General features: G+C 38.8%; 1 protein-coding gene across 2 annotated transcripts in view; it reads left to right on the forward strand.

Moving 5' to 3' along the window:
* Positions 1 to 229: 229 nt before the first annotated feature.
* The window catches only part of stat3 (signal transducer and activator of transcription 3 (acute-phase response factor)), a 58,985-nt gene continuing 37,628 nt past the window's right edge, over positions 230 to 21,586 (forward strand). For both annotated transcript variants that reach the window (XM_072916001.1, XM_072916002.1), the window contains exons 1-6: positions 230 to 412; positions 8,508 to 8,641; positions 12,253 to 12,499; positions 18,295 to 18,387; positions 18,506 to 18,587; positions 18,663 to 18,763. In XM_072916001.1, the coding sequence (XP_072772102.1) occupies positions 8,514 to 8,641; positions 12,253 to 12,499; positions 18,295 to 18,387; positions 18,506 to 18,587; positions 18,663 to 18,763 (651 nt within the window). In that variant the 5' untranslated portion in view covers positions 230 to 412; positions 8,508 to 8,513. The remainder of the gene's footprint in view (positions 413 to 8,507; positions 8,642 to 12,252; positions 12,500 to 18,294; positions 18,388 to 18,505; positions 18,588 to 18,662; positions 18,764 to 21,586) is intronic.

The following is a 21,586-nucleotide window of genomic DNA, read 5'->3' on the forward strand; positions in this document are numbered from 1 at the left end:
CTGTCCGTCGGTGTTCCGGAGGGAGGGGTTTTAACCCTGAACAGCGCAGTTGCGACAGCAGTAAAATTCGACGCACTCAAACACTACTGTACGTAAGTCCCGCCTTTTATACCGATGTTAGAGATAGTGATTGGCTTTCGGCTTGTACTCTTAAACCATTGGCTGTGTGTAGCTGTCAATCAAGCAGTTTTATGGGGTTTGTGTGGCTGGAACGGCTGCAATGTATACAACGAGGCTTCAGACGTGGGACCTGGAATAAGTGGGTGGATAACGCGGACACTTTTCTCAGTCTAATTTATCGATTGAGCGCTACATTGTTTTACCTTTTGAGTGTGCCTTTTCCCCATAGTGAGGTGTGGCTCTTTTATTTTTATTGAGGGATTTTCTAAAGGAGTACACTTTGACTAGTCAGGTAAGCAACAGACACGACATTGCTTTTTGCGTTCTAAATTAAATTATTGAAAGGAGTTTTTTTTTAAATTCCAATTAACTATTAAGTTGTCCTACGTGTTATTTACAACACTAATTTATTTAAAAACCCATGTATAAATACGCGAGGGTGGATATTCAGGGTGACATACACCGACTTATAATTGCTGTGTTATTGGAGTTGAGTTCTTTCAAAATGGCCGCTTCTGTCGTTGCCTTTTTAAAATAAAGAGAGAACAAATCACCAGTTTGTTGAAAAACAAACCGGACAATATCTTACAGTTGAAGCTGTCTTTTTATTGAAGTCGTGCATTGTTTTCCTGCATTGGCCACGCCCTCTGGCCACGCCCATCTGCATCCTCACAGTGCAGGCCAACATGGCTGACACCTGCATGCTGATGGAAACAGCAGCCTTACCAAAACACACATTTATTTGTTATTTCTGCGTTATTTATTTATTTTTGGCGAGGGGGCCTTTTGTTTTGGCCAAATATTTTTAATCAGCATTTCCATGGTTTCAGTTTCTGTTTTTTAAGCATATAAGGATGTCACACACACACATTAAACGTGCAGTATCATTTTATGAAGTTGATTGCATTTTATGGTTGTTTTTTTGTTTGTTTTTTGTGAATTATATTTATATAGCGCTTTTCTCTAGTGACTCAAAGCGCTTTAAATTGCGAAACCCAATATCTAAATTACATTTTAGAATGGTTGCTGGTAGAGATGTCCGATAATGGCTTTTTTGCAGATATCCGATATTGTTCAACTCTTGATTACCGATTCCGATATCAACCGATACCAATATATACAGTCGTGGAATTAACACATTATAGGCGAGGGCGGACCTACGTCACTTCCGCCTGCCAATCCCCTAGCAACCGGTCGCCATATTGAATTCGTTGAAAACAAACCAGCTCACAGCGAACACAGCATTGACAGAAAAGGCATTTAAAAGTTAAAAGTTAAAGTACCAATGATTGTCACACACACACTAGGTGTGGCGAAATTATTCTCTGCATTTGACCCATCACCCTTGATCACCCCCTGGGAGGTGAGGGGAGCAGTGGGCAGCAGCAGTGGCCACGCCCGGGAATCATTTTGGTGATTTAACCCCCAATTCCAACCCTTGATACTGAGTGCCAAGCAGGGAGGCAATGGGTCCCATTTTTATAGTCTTTGGTATGACTCGGCCGGGGTTTGAACTCACAACCTACCGATCTCAGGGCGGACACTCTAACCACTAGGCCACTGAGTAGGTTAACGAGGTTTCACGGCATTTTAAACTGTTCTAAATGGCGTATGATTATGTAAATAGTCTTTCCAGTGAGGCTAGGTTAAGATACGAGTTAAAATGTTCTGTAGTTGGATTAAACGACTGCCCTTACCGCCTTCCAGCAGATGTGTGGACTGATAATCCTACAGAATGGCCAGACATGGAATTTGGAAATCTTTATGTCTACCTCACAAGCGCACCAGGTCGGTTGTTAGCTTCGGTTGTTATATAACGAATAAATCACATAAAAATTGTTAAATCACCCAAGGTATGTTGATAAATGATAATAAGGATGACACGGTGGATACCAGTATCTGTATATTTATTATATCTGTAGAGAGCTCATTCAAATTCAGTTCAGTATTATGATTTATTATTTGCTGAATTACTGTTCCTTTTTTTAACTGAATTATTTATTTAAAATTACAGGCGTTTTTGCAGCAGGCTCAATGTTTTCACACTCATTTGTCCTTTCCGTTAGATCACTGAAAGGTAGTTGTTTCCCACAGTGTTTCTTTGTACTTTTTGAGTTCTCTGCTGCCGATTCACGCTTTGAAGTTGTCAGTTGATGTCGCTCGTAACTGTCCATCCTATGGGATGCCTTCTTTCCACTCTGTGGCAGGTGAGGTAAGATGGATGGTGCATAATCAGGGTGCATGGGATTCTTTACAGGTCGTTCTGAGAGGGAAAAAATGAAAAAATATTGAGAGATTTGAGGGCTACAACTACAAGTAATGTTTGATTACAACAAAGGAGACTTGCAGACAGCATTTTACGACTGTCTTGAAAAGTTGATTAAATGGCAACATGAAAATTATAGGGTTTATTGGTTTTTAAAAACCCAACCGTTAAGTGCAAATTTAAATGAAACCGGTTTTCGAAAATAGCATTTATACCGTATGTTATTGTTGTGCAACAACAACAACTTCAGCTGTCGAACGTTATTCAGTAAAAATTCAACGGGTTCAACATTAGCATGGACGGTATAGCCAAGTTGTGGTTAAGAAGGTGGATTTTTGTTCCTTATATTTACCAGAAACGAAGTGATCCGAACACACGACCCGGGATTTTGGGGGACTCCAGTGAGAACCGTCCTCGTTTTCCCGGTGTAAAGCTGCGAGCCATTTGTCTCGTCTCTGTGGGCTTTTAGCACGCTTTGGCAGAACAAAATACAACCTTTGTTTTCCCTGTTTCCAGTTGTGGTTTGCACAACCAAAAACAACACAGTTTTTTGGCATTTTGGAGGCAGAATGACGGGTTTAATCAGCGCAGGTCGACAGGTTAAAGAGTACCGGTAATGGCGACGGTTTGTTTTCAACGCCAGTCAGGTTGCTATGGCTCGAAGAACCCGTATGTAGCTCAGTTGCCCGGATGTCGGCCCTGCCCTAATATGCCTAATTTTGTTGTGATGCCCCGCTGGATGCATTAAACTAGTGGTTCTCAACCTGTGAATTTTTTTTTAATTCAAGTACCCCCTAATCAGAGCAAAGCATTTTTGGTTGAAAAAAAGAGATAAAAAAGTAAAATACAGCACTAGGAACGGCGTGGCGCAGTGGAAGAGTGGCCGTGCGCGACCCGAGGGTCCGTGGTTCAATCCCCACCTACTACCAACCTCGTCATGTCCGTTGTGTCCTGAGCAAGACACTTCACCCTTGCTCCTGATGGGTGCTGGTAGCGCCTTGCATGGCAGCTCCCTCCATCAGTGTGTGAATGTGTGTGTGAATGGGTAAATGTGGAAGTAGTGTCAAAGCGCTTTGAGTACCTTGAAGGTAGAAAAGCGCTATACAAGTACAACCCATTTATATTTATCATTTATTTATGTCATCAGTTTCTGATTTATTAAATTGTATAACAAAATATTGCTCATTTGTAGTGGTCTTTCTTGAACTATTTGGAAAAAAAGATAGGTTTTTATTTATATTTATAAAGGATTTTTGAATTGTTGCTATTTTTAGAATATTTTGAAAAAATCTCACGTACCCCTTGGCATACCTTCAAGTACCCCCAGGGGTACACGTACCCCCATTTGAGAACCACTGCATTAAACAATGTAACAAGGTTTTCCAAAATAAATCAACTCAAGTTATGGAAAAAAAAATGCCAACATGGCACTGCCATATTTATTATTGAAGTCACAAAGTGCATTATTTTTTTTAACATGCCTCAAAACAGCAGCTTGGAATTTGGGACATGCTCTCCCTGAGAGAGCATGAGGAGGTTGAGGTGGGCGGGGTTGAGGTGCGGGGGTTGGGGGGTTTATATTGTAGCGTCCCGGAAGAGTTAGTGCTGCAAGGGGTTCTGGGTATTTGTTCTGTTGTGTTACGGTGCAGATGTTCTCCCGAAATTGTGTTTGTCATTCTTGTTTGGTGTGGGTTCACAGTGTGGCGCATATTTGTAACAGTGTTAAAGTTGTTTATACGGCCACCCTCAGTGTGACCTGTATGGCTGTTGACCAAGTATGAATGGCATTCACTTGTGTGTGTGAAAAGCCGTAGATATTATGTGATTGGGCCGGCACGCAAAGGCAGTGCCTTTAAGGTGTCCGTATACCACTCCGTACAGCGGTGTTTTAAAAAGTCATAAATTTTACTTTACCGATACCGATAATTTCCGATATTACATTTTAAAGCATTTATCGGCCGATAACATCGGCAGTCCGATATTATCGGACATCTCTAGTTGCTGGTTTGAAGTCATGTTTTATTGTGCAGCAAAGGAAAGGAAGGAAAATATTTGACTACTGTTGTTGGGCCTTTTCCGGAAATGACTTTCTTCAGTGTTTTGATTGGCTAAAAAGGCGTTACAGTTCGGGTTTTTAGCACCACTCGTTGATATATGGTATATATTTTTTATACATGGGCAGGATTCTTGATCATTTTTGCAAAATTATTACCATATTCCCCATATTTTTCTCATATTATTCTGACTAAAATAAGACTGGGGATGACGTGGCGAGGTTGGGAGAGTGGCCGTGCCAGCAACCTGAGGGTTCCTGGTTCGATCCCCACCTTCTATCAACCTAGTCACGTCCGTCGTGTCTTTGAGCAAGACACTTCACCCTTGCTCCTGATGGGTTGTGGTTAGCGTCTTGCATGGCAGCTCCCGCCATCAGTGTGTGAATGTGTGTGTGAATGTGGAAATAGTGTCAAAGCGCTTTGAGTACCTTGAAGGTAGAAAAGCACTATACAAGTATAACCCTTTTAACCCATTTACTGTATTCTTGTAAAATTCTACCTTTATTCTCATATTTCAATTTTATTAGGTCGCATTTTTCTGTTTTTTTCAACATTTTTTACAGTTTGGGTTTTTAGCACCACTCGTTGATGTATGGTATATATTTTTTAAACATGATCAGGATTCTTGATCATTTTTGTAAAATTATTACCATATTCCCCATATTTTTATCATATTATTCTGACTAAAATAGGATTGTATTCTTGTAAAATTATACCTTCATTGTCATATTTCTATTTTATTAGGTCGCATTTTTCTGTTTTTTTTCAAAAAAATTTACAGTTCGGGTTTTTAGCACCACTCGTTGATATATGGTATATATTTTTTAAACATGGGCAGGATTCTTGATAATTTTTGCAAAATTATTACCATATTCCCCATATTTTTCTTGTATTATTCTGACTAAAATAGGACTGTATTCTTGTAAAATTATACCTTTATTCTCATATTTCAACTTTATCAGGTCACATTTTTCTCAGTTTTTCCCACATTTTTTTACAGTTCAGGTTTTTAGCACCACTCGTTGATATATGGTATATATGTTTTAAACATGAGCAGGATTCTTGATAATTTTTGCAAAATGATTACCATATTCCCCATATTTTTCTCATATTATTCTGACTAAAATAAGACTGTATTCTTGTAAAATTATACCTTTATTCTCATATTTCAACTTTATTAGGTCACATTTTTCTCATGGCTGACACCTGCCTGCTGATGGATACAGTAGCCTTTATTCGCAGCCTTACAAAAACACACATTTCTTTGTAATTTCTGCATTATTTCTTTCTTTTTGGCGAGGGGGCCTTTTGTTTTGGCCAAACATTTTTAATCAGCATTTTCATGCGGTACTGCTTTTGGTTTCAGTTTCTGTTTATTAAGCAAATAAGGATGTCACACAAAGTCAACGTGCAGTGTCACTTTATGAAGTTTCGAATGGTTGCTGCTTCAAAGTCATGTTTTATTGTGCAGCAAAGGAAAGGAAGGAAAAGGCTCAGATTTGACTACTGTTGTTGGGCCTTTTCTGGAAGTGACTTTCTTCAGTGTTTTGATTGGCTAAAAAGGCGTTACAATTCGGGGTTTTAGCACCACTCGTTGATATATGGTATATATTTTTTAAACATGGGCAGGATTCTTGATCATTTTTGCAAAATTATTACCATATTCCCCATATTTTTCTTGTATTATTCTGACTAAAATAGAACTGTATTCTTGTAAAATTATGCCTTTATTCTCATATATCAACTTTATTAGGTCACATTTTTCTTGATTGTTTTACAGCTTTATTTTGGGAAACTAGAAATTCATTCATTATTATTTTTGTAATATTTCAACTTTAAGATATTCCTTATTTTTATATCTATATCCTAGTGAAATGACGTCTGTATTTTTGTAAAATGTATTCTATTCTAGAAAAAAATCTTACTTATTTTACAGTTGTATCTGAGTGAAATTCGAACTTCATTTTTGTAAAATTTTTACTATATTTTTGTAATTTTTCAACATTAAGATATTCCTTATTTTTATATCTATCCTAGTGAAATTAAGTCTATATTTTTGTTAAATTGATTTTGTTTTAGAAAAAATCTTACTTCTTTTACAGTTGTATCTGAGTAAAATTAGAATTTCTTTCTTGTAAAATTTAAATTTCATTCAGGTAATAATTAATTAAATAAATAATTAATTAATAATTATTTAATTATTATGAACTTTTTGTTACAACTTTTTCCTAATACAGGTAAAGAACATTTCTCTCGCTATTTCACCTTTATTCCATGCAAAATTAGGACATTTTATTGCATCTCCCAGTAAAATTATAACTCATATTTTTGAAACATTTCACTGTATTCAAGTACAATTATGCCTTTATTCTTGTATATGTAAAATAACATCTCTGGTATCATTTATTCAATATTTTCATTCTTGCAAAATTATCCTTTTTAAAATTGTGACCTTTTTCTTATCATATTCTGACTTTATTTTTTGTAAAATAGGACCGTACCTTTATTTCACAACATGTGGACTTTATTCTATAAGACTTTATTCTTGAAATTTTATGATTTTTATGTACAACTTTATCCTGGTAAAATGGCTTTATTCTTTAAAAAAATACAGCTTTTATTCACATAATTTTTAAATGTATTCATTTAATTTTGTCATGTTACAAGTATAAGAGTAAAATCTGAGAATAAAAAGGAAATAATACAAGACTAAAGGCATCATTTTACAAGAATAAAGTCTACCTATTCTAAGAATAAAGTCTTAATTTAATGAAAGTAAAATTGTAATATTATGAAAAAAGAAAAATTCAAAACATTTGAAATTTTCTTTTTCACAATATTACATTGTAATATTATGAAAAAAGAAAAATTAAAAACATTTGAAATTTTCTTTTTTCATAATATTACAATTTTACTTTGTAATATTATGCTTGAAATAAGAAATTATTACTTTAAAAAAGTAGTTTTATACTTGTGAGTGTTGATGACACAGCTTTGCAACAGTTGATATTCTAGTTTCAAGCATGTTTTACTCAATATAGTTCATAAAATCTCAGCAACAAGCTGTAATATCTTACTGAGATCACGTATCCAATCCAATCCACTTTATTTATATAGCACATTTAAACAACTAAAGGCATAATTTTACAAGAATAAAGTCTACCTATTCTAAGAATAAAGTCTTAATTTAATGAAAGTAAAATTGTAATATTATGAAAAAAGAAAATTTCAAATGTTTTTAATTTTTCTTTTTTATAATATTACAATGTAATATTGTGAAAAAAGAAAATTTAAAATGTTTTTAATTTTTCTTTAATGAAAGTAAAATTAATATTATGAAAAAAGAAAAATTAAAAACATTTTAAATTTTATTTTTTCACAATATTACATTGTAATATTATGAAAAAATAAAAAACAAAAACATTTTAAATTTTCTTTTTTCACAATATTACATTGTAATATTATGAAAAAAGAAAAATTAAAAACATTTTAAATTTTCTTTTTTCATAATATTACAATTTTACTTTCATTAAATTAATACTTTATTCTTAGAATAGGTAGACTTTATTCTTGTAAAATTATGCCTTTAGTCTTGTATTATTTCCTTTTTATTCTCGGATTTTACTCTTATATTTGCAACGTTATTTTTTTATTGGTAAGCTAATCTTTGTTGGAAATAAAGGAGGAGAGAAAAAGCTTTGTTTGAAATAGTGGGAGTCATTTAAGACGGTCATAGGATAAGATCTTATATTTCACGCCCTCATGGGAATGTCGTGGCCTGCTGTTGCTAAAATTTGGTAAGATGAGCTGCTTTCTATCCGTGCAGCTAATTGATAATCAATGAAGCCATCTATAAGTCTCAGGTTGCAACTATGCTACTGTAACATCAGCCTTATCTTCGACAAAGGAAACACCCGCCTTTATTTACTAGCTTATAAAGTTGGGGCCATATTCAAAGATTGTTTACCGTCAGTGACATAGCAGTTGTTCAGTGTAAAAGGAAGTGTGCATACTTGCTTCCTGTATTTCTTGTATTGGACATTTAACTGGATGCCCTTACGTTGTAGGTCAAGATGGCCCAGTGGAACCAGTTGCAGCAGCTGGAGACCAGGTATCTGGAGCAGCTCTATCACCTGTACAGCGACAGCTTCCCAATGGAGCTTCGGCAGTTCCTCGCCCCTTGGATCGAAAGCCAGGACTGGTGAGAGGCGCGCATCCAATTCCAAGACTGCTATCATTATCAACTTGAACTGTTTTTACCATAGAAACAATGACCAAGGTTTTCCTTATTCCCTTCCTGCACGAGCATGAGCAGTAAAAACCCTGTTAAAGGTTATATTTACGGTTTTTGCCGCCTACTTCCCTATCTTTGCGGTCAATTATAGAAACATTTACGTAGTACTATAGTACGTTGTACTGCTATCTTTTTGGCAAATAGAATAAAAATCTAGAGATGTCCGATAATGACTTTTTTGCCGATATTCCGATATTGTCCAACTCTTAATTACCGATACCGATATATACAGTCGTGGAATTAAAGGCCTACTAAAATGCGATTTTCTTATTTAAACGGGGATAGCAGGTCCATTCTATGTGTCATACTTGATCATTTCGCGATATTGCCATATTTTTGCTGAAAGGATTTAGTAGAGAACATCGACGATAAAGTTCGCAACTTAAAAAAGCCTTGCCTGTACCGGAAGTAGCAGACGATATGCGCGTGACGTCACAGGTTTTGGAGCTCCTCACATCCGCACATTGTTTAGAATCATGGCCACCAGCAGCGAGAGCGATTCGGACCGAGAAAGCGACGATTGCCCCATTAATTTGAGCGAGGATGAAAGATTTGTGGATGAGGAAAGTGAGAGTGAAGGACTAGAGGGCAGTGGGAGCGATTCAGATAGGGAAGATGCCGTGAGAGGCGGGTGGGACCTGATATTCAGCTGGGAATGACTAAAACAGTAAATAAACACAAGACATATATATACTCTATTAGCCACAACACAACCAGGCTTATATTTAATATGCCACAAATTAATCCCGCATAACAAACACCTCCGACCCTCCCGTCCATATAACCCGCCAATACAACTCAAACACCTGCACAACACACTCAATCCCACAGCCCAAAGTACCGTTCACCTCCTCAAAGTTCATACAACACATATATTTCCCCAAAGTTACGTACGTGACATGCACATAGCGGCACGCACGTACGGGCAAGCGATCAAATGTTTGGAAGCCGCAGCTGCATGCGTACTCACGGTACCGCGTCTGCGTATCCAACTCAAAGTCCTCCTGGTAAGAGTCTCTGTTGTCCCAGTTCTCCACAGGCCAATGGTAAAGCTTGACTGTCATCTTTCGGGAATGTAAACAATGAAACACCGGCTGTGTTATCCGGCACAATAGTCAGGGGGTGCATTCTACAGCGGGGGTGCGTTATCCGGCACAACACCTGCCGCAATACACCGCTTCCCACCTACAGCTTTCTTCTTTGCTGTCTCCATTGTTCATTGAACAAATTGCAAAAGATTCACCAACACAGATGTCCAGAATACTGTGGAATTTTGCGATGAAAACAGATGACTTAATAACTGGCCACCATGCTGTCCCAAAATGTCCTCTACAATCCGTGACGTCACGCGCAGACGTCATCATACCGAGACGTTTTCAGCAGGATATTTCTCGCGAAATTTAAAATTGCACTTTAGTAAGCTAACCCGGTCGTATTGGCATGTGTTGCAATGTTAGGATTTCATCATTGATATACAAACTATCAGACTGTGTGGTCGGTAGTAGTGGGTTTCAGTAGGCCTTCAACACATTATTATGCCTAATTTTGTTGTGATGCCCCGCTGGATGCATTAAACAATGTAGCAAGGTTTTCCAAAATAAATCAACTCAAGTTATGGAAAAACATGCCAACATGGCACTGCCATATTTATTATTGAAGTCACAAAGTGCATTATTTTTTTTAACATGCCTTAAAACAGCAGCTTGGAATTTGGGACATGCTCTCCCTGAGAGAGCATGAGGAGGTTGAGTTGGGGTGGGCGGGGGTAGGGGGTAGCGGGGGGTGTATATTGTAGCGTCCCGGGAGAGTTAGTGCTGCAAGGGGTTCTGGGTATTTGTTCTGTTGTGTTTATGTTGTGTTACGGTGCGGATGTTCTCCCGAAATGTGTTTGTCATTCTTGTTTGGTGTGGGTTCACAATGTGGCGCATATTTGTAACAGTGTTAAAGTTGTTTATACGGCCACCCTCAGTGTGACCTGTATGGCTGTTGACCAAGTATGAATTGCATTCACTTGTGTGTGTGAAAAGCCGTAGATATTATGTGATTGGGCCGGCACGCAAAGGCAGTGCCTTTAAAGGGGAACATTATCACCAGACCTATGTAAGCGTCAATATATACCTTGATGTTACAGAAAAAAGACCATATATTTTTTTAACCGATTTCCGAACTCTAAATGGGTGAATTTTGGCGAATTAAACGCCTTTCTATTATTCGCTCTCGGAGCGATGACGTCATAACGTGACGTCACATCGAGAAGCAATCCGCCATTTTCTCAAACACATTACAAATACCGAGTCAAATCAGCTCTGTTATTTTCCGTTTTTTCGACTGTTTTCCGTACCTTTGAGACATCATGCCTCGTCGGTGTGTTGTCGGAGGGTGTAACAACACGAACAGGGAAGGATTCAAGTTGCACCAGTGGCCCAAAGATGCGAAAGTGGCAAGAAATTGGACGTTTGTTCCGCACACTTTACCGACGAAAGCTATGCTACGACAGAGATGGCAAGAATGTGTGGATATCCTGCGACACTCAAAGCAGATGCATTTCCAACTGGATAGATAGATAGATCAGCTTTTAGGAAAAGAGAGCGGATGAGGGTATGTCTACAGAATATATTAATTAATGAAAACTGGGCTGTCTGCACTCTCAAAGTGCATGTTGTTGCCAAATGTATTTCATATGCTGTAAACCTAGTTAGTTTCCTTTAATGCCAAACAAACACATACCAATCGTTGGTTAGAAGGCGATCGCCGACTTCGTCCTCGCTTTCTCCCGTGTCGCTGGCTGTCGTGTCGTTTTCGTCGGTTTCGCTTGCATACGGTTCAAACCGATATGGCTCAATAGCTTCAGTTTCTTCTTCAATTTCGTTTTCGCTACCTGCCTCCACACTACAACCATCCGTTTCAATACATGCGTAATCTGTTGAATCGCTTAAGCCGCTGAAATCCGAGTCTGAATCCGAGCTAATGTCGCTATATCTTGCTGTTCAATCCGCCATGTTTTTTTGTGTTGGCATCACTATGTGACGTCACAGGAAAATGGACGGGTGTATATAACGATGGTTAAAATCAGGCACTTTGAAGCTTTTTTTAGGGATATTGCGTGATGGGTAAAATTTTAAAAAAACTTTGAAAAATAAAATAAGCCACTGGGAACTGATTTTTAATGGTTTTAACCCTTCTGAAATTGTGATAATGTTCCCCTTTAAGGTTTATTGGTGCTACGTCCGTGTACACAGCGGCGTTTTAAAAAGTCATAAATTTTACTTTTTGAAACTGATACTGATAATTTCCGATATTACATTTGAAAGCATTTATCGGCCGATAATATCGGCAGTCCGATACTATCGGACATCTCTAGTAACAATGGCTAAATGAAATACAGTATGGTAACTTCCTGTTTGTATTCTTCTATCTTTTTTGCTGCTTCTTTTGAAATAAGTGTCACCGGTGCTGAATAAACCCTTTGATACTCGCGGGACAATATGTATTCACTTTGTTTATTCATTTTGTCAAAGGGCTTATGCTGCCAACCAGGAGTCGCACGCTACTTTGGTGTTCCACAACCTCCTCGGCGAGATAGACCAGCAGTACAGCCGCTTCCTGCAGGAGGGCAACGTCCTCTACCAGCACAACCTACGACGGATCAAGCAGCACCAGCAGAGCAAGTACTTGGAGAAGCCCATGGAGATCGCCCGCATCGTCGCCCGCTGCCTGTGGGAGGAGCAACGGCTGCTGCAGACCGCCGCTGCCGCCGCCGCACAGGTCTCCCAACGACACAATGATTCTATTGCTTGATGCTTTCAATACACTTTCCATCCATTCGTTTTCTGTATGGCTTATCCTCACTAGGGTGGGGCCTATCCCCACTGACTTTGAACGAGAAGCAGGGAACACACGAGACTTTTTGCCAGCCAATTGCAGGGCACATACAACCATTCATACTTGCTGACGATTTAGTGTTTATTTTTGGAAAGTGGGAGGAAGCCAGAGTACCTGGAAAAAACCCACGGGAGAACGTGCAAACTCCACACAGAGATGTCCAAACGGAGATTTGAACCTAGATCTCCCTGACTGTGTGGCTTACATACTAACATGCTTACTTTAGAACAGGGGTGTCTTAACTTTTTCCAGCGAGGGCTGCATGAAAAAAAAACAGATTTTATACATATTATACATTAAAGATACTAAAACCAATACAATATAGTTCAATGATATATGCTAAACTGTCTGAACACAGGGAGCACGGTGGCACAGGGGTTAGTGCATGTGCCTCATAATACAAAGGTCCTGAGTAATCCTGGGTTCAATCCCGGGCTCGGGATCTTTCTGTGTGGAGTTTGCATGTTCTCCCCGTGACTGCGTGGGTTCCCTCCGGGTACTCCGGCTTCCTCCCACCTCCAAAGACATGCACCTGGGGATAGGTTGATTGGCAACACTAAATTGGCCCTAGTGTGTGAATGTGAGTGTGAATGTTGTCTGTCTATCTGTGTTGGCCCTGTGATGAGGTGGTGACTTGTCCAGGGTGTACCCCGCCTTCCGCCTGAATGCAGCTGAGATAGGCTCCAGCACCCCCTGCGACCCCAAAAGGGACAAGCGGTAGAAAATGGATGGATGAATGTCTTAGCCCTGTGTTATAAACAACAAATCATATTCTATGTAATTTTGCCATAAATTAGGAATTTTACCAACTACCATACCATCCATCCATCCATTTTCTACTGCTTGTTTTGATTGACTTGATTGATTGAGAAGTTTATTGACATCTTAAAGAATTGAATCCATGTAATGCTTTAAAAAGGCAAAAGTATGGCACAAAAAGTAGAGATGTCCTATAATGGCTTTTTTGCCGATATTCCGATATTGTCCAACTCTTAATTACCGATTCCGATATCAACCGATACCGATATATGCAGTCGTGGAATTGACACATTATTATGCCTAATTTTGTTGTGATGCCCTGCTGGATGCATTAAACAATGTAACAAGGTTTTCCAAAATAAATCAACTCAAGTTATGGAAAAAAAAAATGCCAACATGGCACTGCTATATTTATTATTGAAGTCACAAAGTGCATTATTTTTCTTAACATGCCTCAAAACAGCAGCTTGGAATGTGGGACATGCTCTCCCTGAGAGAGCATGAGGAGGTTGAGGTGGGGGCCGGGTGGTAGAGGGTAGCGGGGGGTGTATATTGTAGCGTCCCGGAAGAGTTAGTGCTACAAGGGATTCTGGGTATTTGTTCTGTTGTGTTTATGTTGTGTTACGGTGCGGATGTCCTCCCGAAATGTGTTTGTCATTCTTGTTTGGTGTGGGTTCACAGTGTGGCGCATATTTGTAACAGTGTTAAAGTTGTTTATATGGCCACATTCAGTGTGACCTGTATGGCTTGCATTCACTTGTGTGTGTGAAAAGCTGTAGATATTATGTGATTGGACCGGCACGCAAAGACAGTGCCTTTAAGGTTTATTGGCGCTCTGTACTTCTCCATACGTCCATGTACCGCTCCGTACAGCAGCATTTTAAAAAGTCATGAATTTTACTTTTTGAAACCGATACCGATAATTTCCGATATTACATTTTTAAAGCATTTATCGGCCGATAATATTATCGGACATCTCTAACAAAAAGCCAAAAGGCTTGTTTCCATTGTGGTCCCTTTCGGGGTTGCGGGGGGGTGCTGGAGCCTATCTCAGCTGCATTTGGGCGGAAGGCGGCGTACACCCTGGACAAGTCAACTACCATACCATACCAACTTTATTTATGAAGCCCTTTAAAAACAACCACAGTTGAAAAACAAAGGGCTGTACACTACAAAGAAATACAGGCAAAGGACAGACTAAAATATATAATTTAAAAACAGAGACTAAATACACACATACTGTATATATATATCTATATATATTAGGGCTGAAACAACTAATCGATTAAATTGATTAAAATCGATTATAAAAATAGTTGGCGATTAATTTAGTCATGGATGGATCTACGCTATGCGCATGCGCGGTGGCAATTTTATTTTAATTTAAAAAAAATGTTTTTTTTGTTTTGTTTTGTTTTTTTATAAACCTTTATTTATAAACTGCAACATGTACAAACAACTGAGAAACAATAATCAAAATAAGTATGGTGCCAGTATGCTGTTTTTTTTCCAATAAAATACTGGAAAGGATAGAAATGTAGTTTGTATCTTTTATCCGATTATTAATCGATTAATCGAAGTAATAATCAACAGATTAATTGATTATCAAATCAATCGTTAGTTGCAGCCCTAATATATATATATATATATATATATATGTATATATATATATATATATATATGCACATAGAAAGAGCAGATAAAAATGATCTTAAGAGCAATTTGTTAGATAAAAAGGCAGTTAAAAAGTTAAAGTTACCATGAATTGATTAACGTGGACCCCGACTTAAACAAGTTGAAAAACTTTTTCGGGTGTTACCATTTAGTGGTCAATTGTACGGAATATGTACTGTACTGAGGGCGGCATGGCGTAGTGGGTAGAGCAACCGTGCCAGAAACCTGAGGGTTGCAGGTTCGCTCCCCGCCTCTTACCATCCAAAAATCGCTGCCGTTGTGTCTTTGGGCGGGACACTTCACCCTTTGCCCCCGGTGCCACTCACACCGGTGAATTGAATGATAGGTGGTGGTCGGAGGGGCCGTTGGCGCAAATTGCAGCCACGCTTCCGTCAGTCTACCACAGGGCAGCTGTGGCTATGAAAGTAGCTTACCACCACCAGGTGTGAATGATTGATGGGTTCTACATGTAAAGCGACTTTGGGTACTTAGAAAAGCGCTATATAAATCCCTGTTATTTTTTTTTTTTACTGTGCAATCTACTAATAAAAGTTTAAATCAATCAATCATTTAATAAAAACAGTTTAAACAGTTCAAATTCTCATGCTGGGTTGGAAAGTTTTGAAAATGTTCACGCATATAAATGGCTAAATGAACAAAAATGACCAACAATACAGTAGTATTAGCCTCTCGATGAGACCAAAACACTGATTGGCTCAGCCTCAGGCAGCATTGCTAACATTAGCATGCTAACTTTTTTTGCCAATTTTTCAGCCGAACACTTGAGAGTCGTATAACGAGGTTCATGACATATGCTAACTTTTAGCATGCTAACTTTTTAAGCTAATTTTACATGCGTTCACTTCATAGTCAAATGACTTGTTACTTGACGCATTCTGTTAGCATGCTAACGTTAGCGTTTAAGTTTGACTCGCGCATTTCAGTGGCTTCCGCATGACAACATTCACACGTTGTTTCTCCCAAAATTTGCACGCTCTAGTTTTTTCGTGTAATGTTCTAATTAAATGTTTTTATTTATTTAAAAAAAAAATTCTTTAGAACGTGTCGCGGGGTAATAAAAAAACAAGCTGTGGGCAACACTTTGAACACCCGTTCTTGAGAGTAATGTAGCTCAAGTTGAAGTAAAAAGTAGTCATCTTAATAAGACAAGTATTCAGTTAAAAAAAATATTGAGTAACTGGGTTTATTTAGCAGCCATTTTTTAAAAGGTGCTTGCACTACAACCCTAGTTACTACAATATGAACATTGCACAAAAAATTTCTCTGCCAGTTTCTGCATCCCACAGGGATTCTTCTTTTGTGTTTCTGCACCTGCGGTTCCCACACAAGGTTGCAACATTGTCAACACTGTCTGCTCTCATTTTCTCGCACATTTGACCCTCTGATGTTCTGTGTACCTACACTCTGTCCTCCTGTCTAGGCCTGTTCTGTTTGTTTGTTTGATTGTTTGTTTGTTTGTGTGTGTGTGTGTGTGTGTGTGTGTGTGTGTGTGTGTGTGTGTGTGTGTGTGTGTGTGTGTGTGTGTGTGTGTGTGTGTGTGTGTGTGTGTGTGTGTGTGTGTGTGTGTGTGTGTGTGTGTGTGTGTGTGTGTGTGTGTGTGTAAGAGACAGCATGTACTACAAAAGCTGCAAGAAGGTGTTTATGCTGACCAAGCAAACAAATGTTTTTGTCAGATGCAACACATTTGGATGCACAGACAACTAGGTTGCTGGAACCCACTATTACACACACACACACACACACGCACGTGCACACACACACACAAGCACATCATTTGTAGTGCCTCTACACAGGTGCAGCGCGCATGCACACACTGTCAAAAAACACAGCGGAAGGAACTTAATTCGCAATCCTAATAATTGTTGTGCTTTTCATTGAATTTCTAAAGCGTAATGGCCGTAATTGAACAATCTGTCATCATGTCATTACGTACCACCCACTCCCACCAGAAGCCACCACCGCGTCAAAGCCCTGTGAGAAACAGTTGACCAAAATTGCCCCATCTAATTCTATACAGTAAAAATGACAAATTGTACTCTTTTTCTCTAAAATGACAGCCTGAAATTGGAAAATACATGATTGTATTGTGTAATGACTGTACATTAGATTTTTTTAAATTATATTAGTAGTCAACTGGGACTTTTTTTCCCCTATTATACTACATTGCTATAACGTATCTGACACAGCCAAAAAAAATAACAATGCATCAGAGTAAGTTTTATTACTAATCTTATATATATTTAGGCCTAATCTTTACCCCATTGACACCAGCCAAATAACATTTACTGTATGGACAATAACTCATTTTATGCAAATATTTCAAAATTAAAAAAAACTTACATTATTAGACTAAATGGGTTAAAATAAAAAAACATGACCTGTTTGCCATTTTGAATTAGGACTGAAGTTGATTAGAAATAAGTAGAAAAACGTCTAAAGCCAAGCATGTTTTAACCCTTGTGTGGTGTTCGGGTCTGTGGGACCCGTTTTCATTTTTTATTAAAAGAAAAATGATACAATTAATTAATTTTTCAAACTGAGACTCACTGACTTTGGCTCAACTTGAGTTGATTTATTTTGGAAAACCTTGTTGCATTGTTTAATGCATCCAGCGGGGCATCACAACAAATTAGGCATAATAATGTGTTAACCACGACTGTATATATCGGTATCGGTTGATATCAGAATCGGTAATCAAGAGTTGGACAATATCGGAATATCGGATATCGGCAAAAAAGCCATTATCGGACATCTCTAGTAAGAAGGACCATCAAGACAGAATAGGAATATTACCAAGTTTTACTAAAGATTTAGGAGACCAGCCTTACAATGCATTAATAGCGGCATCTAGAAGCGGTCTGAAAATCAAACGGAAAGAGTCAGCTTATTTAGTATGAAAACAGCCCCCTCCCGCCCAGAAAGAAATACTGCCTTATTGTTCTAAACTGATAAGTTAAAAAGGGAGTACATTATACTCCCAATACACATTTCACCGCCTTCAAGGTAAGGCACGGAGTTTACTAGCGGACATAAGATACAAGCACAAAGTGTACACATGGGAAAATACTAGCTGATTTAAACATGACTATTGATAAAGAAATAACTCATTCTCACAATCCCTACTCTTTCCTCTCTGAGGATTTTTACGTCTTCTGTGTCCATTACATTGGGTAAATGTGACAGGGTAAATGTAGCACCTCTGATGTAGTGTAATATGTTGTCAGGACGGACAGGCCGCCCACCCTACAGGGACTGTGGTGACCGAGAAGCAGCAGATTCTGGAGCACAATCTTCAAGACATCAGGAAACGAGTGCAGGTTGGTTTTTGAGAGACCACAAGATACCATTTTTTGAAATTGATAATTGAACAAGCAGCGTTACAAGAACCGTAGTGATGTTTTCTTTCTTTTCTAAGAAGCGTCTTCTTCTCTACAGGACATGGAACAGAAGATGAAGATGCTCGAGAACCTGCAGGACGACTTTGATTTCAACTACAAGACGCTGAAAAGCCAAGGAGGTAGGGAGTCGGAACAATGTTTTGGAGAGCTGAGGTTTTAATAGTAAAAGTCACAATTAAAATGCACTTTCCTAGAGTTGTCCCAAGACCTGAACGGCAATAGCCAGGCAGCGGCCACCAGGCAGAGGATGGCTCAGCTGGAGCAGATGCTGAGCACCCTGGACCAGCTCAGGAGGGTTAGTATCCCAACATCTCCATCATGGCTGCAGTAAAATACTCCTCACTATACACTGCAAAAAGTTAGTGTTCAAAAACAAGAAGAAAAAAAATACAAAAATTAGGGGTATTTTATTTGAACTAAGCAAAATTATCTGCCATTATAACAAGAAAATTTGGCTTGTCAATACTTTCCAAAACAAGTAAAATTAGCTAACCTCAATGAATCCAAAAATACCTTAAAATAAGTATTTTCTCACTAATAACAACTGTACTACTATACAAGTACGTATTTTTTATTGTTTCATTGAAAATAAAACAGCAAAGTCCATTTTTCTGTCACCTGTTTTAAAGGCCTACTGAAACCCACTACTACCGACCACGCAGTCTGATAGTTTATATATCAATGATGAAATCTTAACATTGCAACACATGCCAATACGGCCGGGTTAGCTTACTAAAGTGCAATTTTAAATTTTGCGCGAAATATCCTTACTGAAAACGTCTCGGTATGATGACTCCTGCGCGTGACGTCACGGATTGTAGAGGACATTTTGGGACAGCATGGTGGCCAGCTATTAAGTCGTCTGTTTTCATCGCAAAATTCCACAGTATTCTGGACATCTGTGTTGGTGAATCTTTTGCAATTTGTTCAATGAACAATGGAGACAGCAAAGAAGAAAGCTGTAGGTGGGAAGCGGTGTATTGCGGCAGGTGTTGTGCCGTATAATGCACCCCCGCTGTAGAATGCACCCCTTGACTGTTGGGCCGGATAACACAGTTTCATAGTTTACATTCCCGAAAGATGACAGTCAAGCTTTACCATTGGCCTGTGGAGAACTGGGACAACAGAGACTCTTACCAGGAGGACTTTGAGTTGGATACGCAGACGCGATACCGTGAGTACGCTTGCAGCTGCGGCTTCCAAACATTTGATCGCTTGCCCGTATGTGCGTGCCGCTATGTGCTTGTCACGTACGTAACTTTGGGGACTTTGGGAAAATATATGTGCTGTATGAACTTTGGGGAGGTGAACGGTACTTTGGGCTGTGGGATTGAGTGTGTTGTGCAGGTGTTTGAGTTGTATTGGCGGGTTATATGGACGGGAAGGGGGAGGTGTTTGTTATGCGGGATTAATTTGTGGCATATTAAATATAAGCCTGGTTGTGTTGTGGCTAATATGTCTTGTGTTTATTTACTGTATTAGTCATTCCCAACGGAATATCAGATCCCACCCGCCTCTCACAGCATCTTCCCTATCTGAGTCGCTCCCACTGCCCTCTAGTCCTTCACTCTCACTTTCCTCATCCACGAATCTTTCATCCTCGCTCAAATTAATCGGGAAATCGTCGCTTTCTCGGTCTGAATCGCTCTCGCTGCTGGTGGCCATGATTGTAAACAATGTGCAGATGTGAGGAGCTCCACAACCTGTGACGTCACGCTACTCGTCTGCTACTTCCGGTACAGGCAAGGCTTTTTTATCAGCGACCAAAAGTTGCGAACTTTATCGTCGATGTTCTCTACTAAATCCTTTCAGCAAAAATATGGCAATTTCGCAAAATGATCAAGTATGACACATAGAATGGACCTGCTATCCCCGTTTAAATAAGAAAATCGCATTTCAGTAGGCCTTTAATATGAGACACAATTGTGTCAAAGTCATGATTTTTTTTCATGCTTGAAATAAGAAATTATTACTTTAAAAAAGTAGTTTTGTACTTGTGAGTGGTGATGACACAGCTTTGCTTCAGTTGATATTCTAGTTTCAAGCATGTTTTACTCAATATAGGTCATCAAATCTCAGCAACAAGCTGTAATATCTTACTGAGATCATTTATCCAATCCAATCCACTTTATTTATATGGCACATTTAAACAACAAAATTTTTTCCAAAGTGCTGCACAACAATATTAAAAACAATATTCAAATATTATCCTTAGCTCCACCAATGACTGAATAAAAACAAAAAATAAATAAATATAAAACCAATATAAAAATAAATATGATTAAAAACGATTTTAAAGGGTAAAACCAATTAAAACAGTAAATAGAAATCAAAATTTATAAAAAAAACCACAGAGGACGACAGAGGACCACACAACTCACGTAGTGTTAAAAGCCAAAGAATAAAAGTGGGTCTTAAAGGCCTACTGAAATGCGATTTTCTTATTTAAACGGGGATAGCAGGTCCATTCTATGTGTCATACTTGATCATTTCGCTATATTGCCATATTTTTGCTGAAAGGATTTAGTAGAGAACATCGACGATAAAGTTCGCAACTTTTGGTCCCTGATAAAAAAGCCTTGCCTGTACCGGAAGTAGCAGACGATATGCGCATGACGTCACAGGTTGTGGAGCTCCTCACATCTGCACATTGTTTACAACGATTCGGACCGAGAAAGCGACGATTTCCCCATTAATTTGAGCGAGGATGAAAGATTCGTGGATGAGGAAAGTGAGAGTGAAGGACTAGAGGGCAGTGGGAGCGATTCAGATAGGGAAGATGCTGTGAGAGGCGGGTGGGACCTGATATCCAGCTGGGAATGACTAAAACAGTAAATAAACACAAGACATACAGTATATATACTCTATTAGCCACAACACAACCAGGCTTATATTTAATATGCCACAAATTAATCCCGCATAACAAACACCTCCCCCCTCCCGTCCATATAACCCGCCAACACACTCAATCCCACAGCCCAAAGTACCGTTCACCTCCCCAAAGTTAATAAAGCACATATATTTCCCCAAAGTCCCCAAAGTTACGTACGTGACATGCACATAGCGGCACGCACGTACGGGCAAGCGATCAAATGTTTGGAAGCCGCAGCTGCATGCG

The sequence above is a fragment of the Nerophis lumbriciformis genome, linkage group LG24 (assembly GCF_033978685.3).
Source record: "Nerophis lumbriciformis linkage group LG24, RoL_Nlum_v2.1, whole genome shotgun sequence".
Classification (NCBI taxonomy): Eukaryota; Metazoa; Chordata; class Actinopteri; order Syngnathiformes; family Syngnathidae; genus Nerophis; species Nerophis lumbriciformis.